General features: G+C 45.1%; 1 protein-coding gene across 1 annotated transcript in view; it reads left to right on the plus strand.

Annotated features, from left to right (window-relative positions):
• The first annotated feature begins 1,132 nt into the window (after positions 1–1,132).
• The window catches only part of PHF2 (PHD finger protein 2), a 187,461-nt gene continuing 186,927 nt past the window's right edge, over positions 1,133–1,666 (plus strand). The window contains 1 exon segment of the mRNA XM_072420977.1: positions 1,133–1,414. Coding sequence (XP_072277078.1) covers positions 1,317–1,414 — 98 coding nt within the window. The 5' untranslated portion in view covers positions 1,133–1,316.

Genomic DNA, 1,666 nt, shown 5'->3' on the forward strand with positions numbered 1-1,666 from the left:
TGTACAGTAGTGCAGTGTGTGTATAGCAGAGTATAGTGTAATGTAATGTGTGTATAGCAGTGTGTGTTGTATACGTGTGGGTACAGCAGTGTATAATGTAGTGTATATCAGTGTGTGTTGTGTATAGTTATGCAGTGTGTGTTGTGTATATGAGTGTGTGTAGTGTGTATAGTATAGTGTTGTGTAAATGAGTTTAAAATATTGTATTGTAGTGATTGTATTGTATCAGTGGGTGTATTGTAAATCAGTGTTGTGCATTGTGCAGTGTATATGAGTGTATATTTGTGTCGTGTATAGTGTTGAGTATTTATCATTGTATAACAGTGTATAGTTGTGTAGTACATATCACTGTATATGAATGTATAGTATAGTATGTGTTCTGTATGTAATGTTGTGTATATCGGTGTATATTTGTGTAGTGTTGTGTATAGTATAGTGTGTTGTGCAGTGTATGTTGTGTATAGAGTGTATATCATTGTATATGAGTGTATAGTTGTGAGGTGTATGGTATTTTATTGCGTGTATAGTATAGTGTGTGTTGTGTATAGCAGTGTTTAATGTATATGAGTGTATAGTATAGTGTATATGAATGTGAGTTGTGTATAGTATAGTGTTGTGTAGTGTATGTGTTTTTTGTTTATATATCAGTGTATAGTTGTGTGTATATCATTGTATGTAGTGTATATCATTGTGTGTGGTGTATGTTGTGTAGTGTAGGTGGTATCTCCTCAGTCAGTCAGTGTCTATATATGTAGTGTATAATATTGTGTAGTGTGTGGGTCCTCAGTCAGTCAGTGTATATATGTATAGGCAGTATATATATATACGTATAGTGTAGTGTATGTTGTGTTTAGTATAGTGTTTTATCTCCTCAGTCAGTCAGGCAGACAGAGCTGTGTATATATGTAGTGTATAGTATAGTATAGTGTTGTATAGTATAGTGTATATTGTATCTCCTCAGTCAGTCAGGCAGGCAGTGTATATATATGTATAGTATGGTATAGTGTTGTGTATAGTGTTGTATAGTATAGTGTATATTGTGTATGTTGTATCTCCCCAGTCAGGCAGGCAGAGCTGTGTATATATATGTATAGTATAGTGGGCACACAGACAAAGCCTGTCCCCGCTCCGAGCCCCGCTCAGCCGCCGCCTCCCTCGCTCTGATCCGGGAGGAGCTCGGGGAGAGCCCACGGAAAGTTTCCCGCATTCGCCCCCCGCATTGTGCCCGGATCCCGAGCTGTGCCGCCCGGCTCCCCCCCGGATCTGCCCGGTGTCCGTCCCCTGGCTGGGAGTGTTGTTGTGAGCGGGGATCTAACATGGCGACGGTGCCTGTGTACTGCATCTGCCGCCTGCCCTACGACGTGACCCGCTTCATGATCGAGTGCGACGCCTGTAAGGACTGGTTCCACGGCAGGTAGGGAGCGGGGGCTGCGGGTGTGTGACGGGTCTGGCCGGGCCTGGGTGCCCGGTGTGCGGGCGGGGGAGGGGGGGGGCTGTGTGACAAAAGCCTCACTGCCTTCCTCCCCATCCCCTGCAACTGTCAGAAAGCAAGTCACAAGTCAAGATGCAAGTCTGCCCGCCCGGGCCGCAGGAAGGGGGGAAGAGGGGTAAGTACCCTCGGGGTGCCCCTCTTATGCCCCGACCTGCTCCTCCCTCCAATCAGGTC

The sequence above is a fragment of the Pyxicephalus adspersus genome, chromosome 8, assembly GCF_032062135.1.
Source record: "Pyxicephalus adspersus chromosome 8, UCB_Pads_2.0, whole genome shotgun sequence".
Lineage (NCBI taxonomy): Eukaryota > Metazoa > Chordata > Amphibia > Anura > Pyxicephalidae > Pyxicephalus > Pyxicephalus adspersus.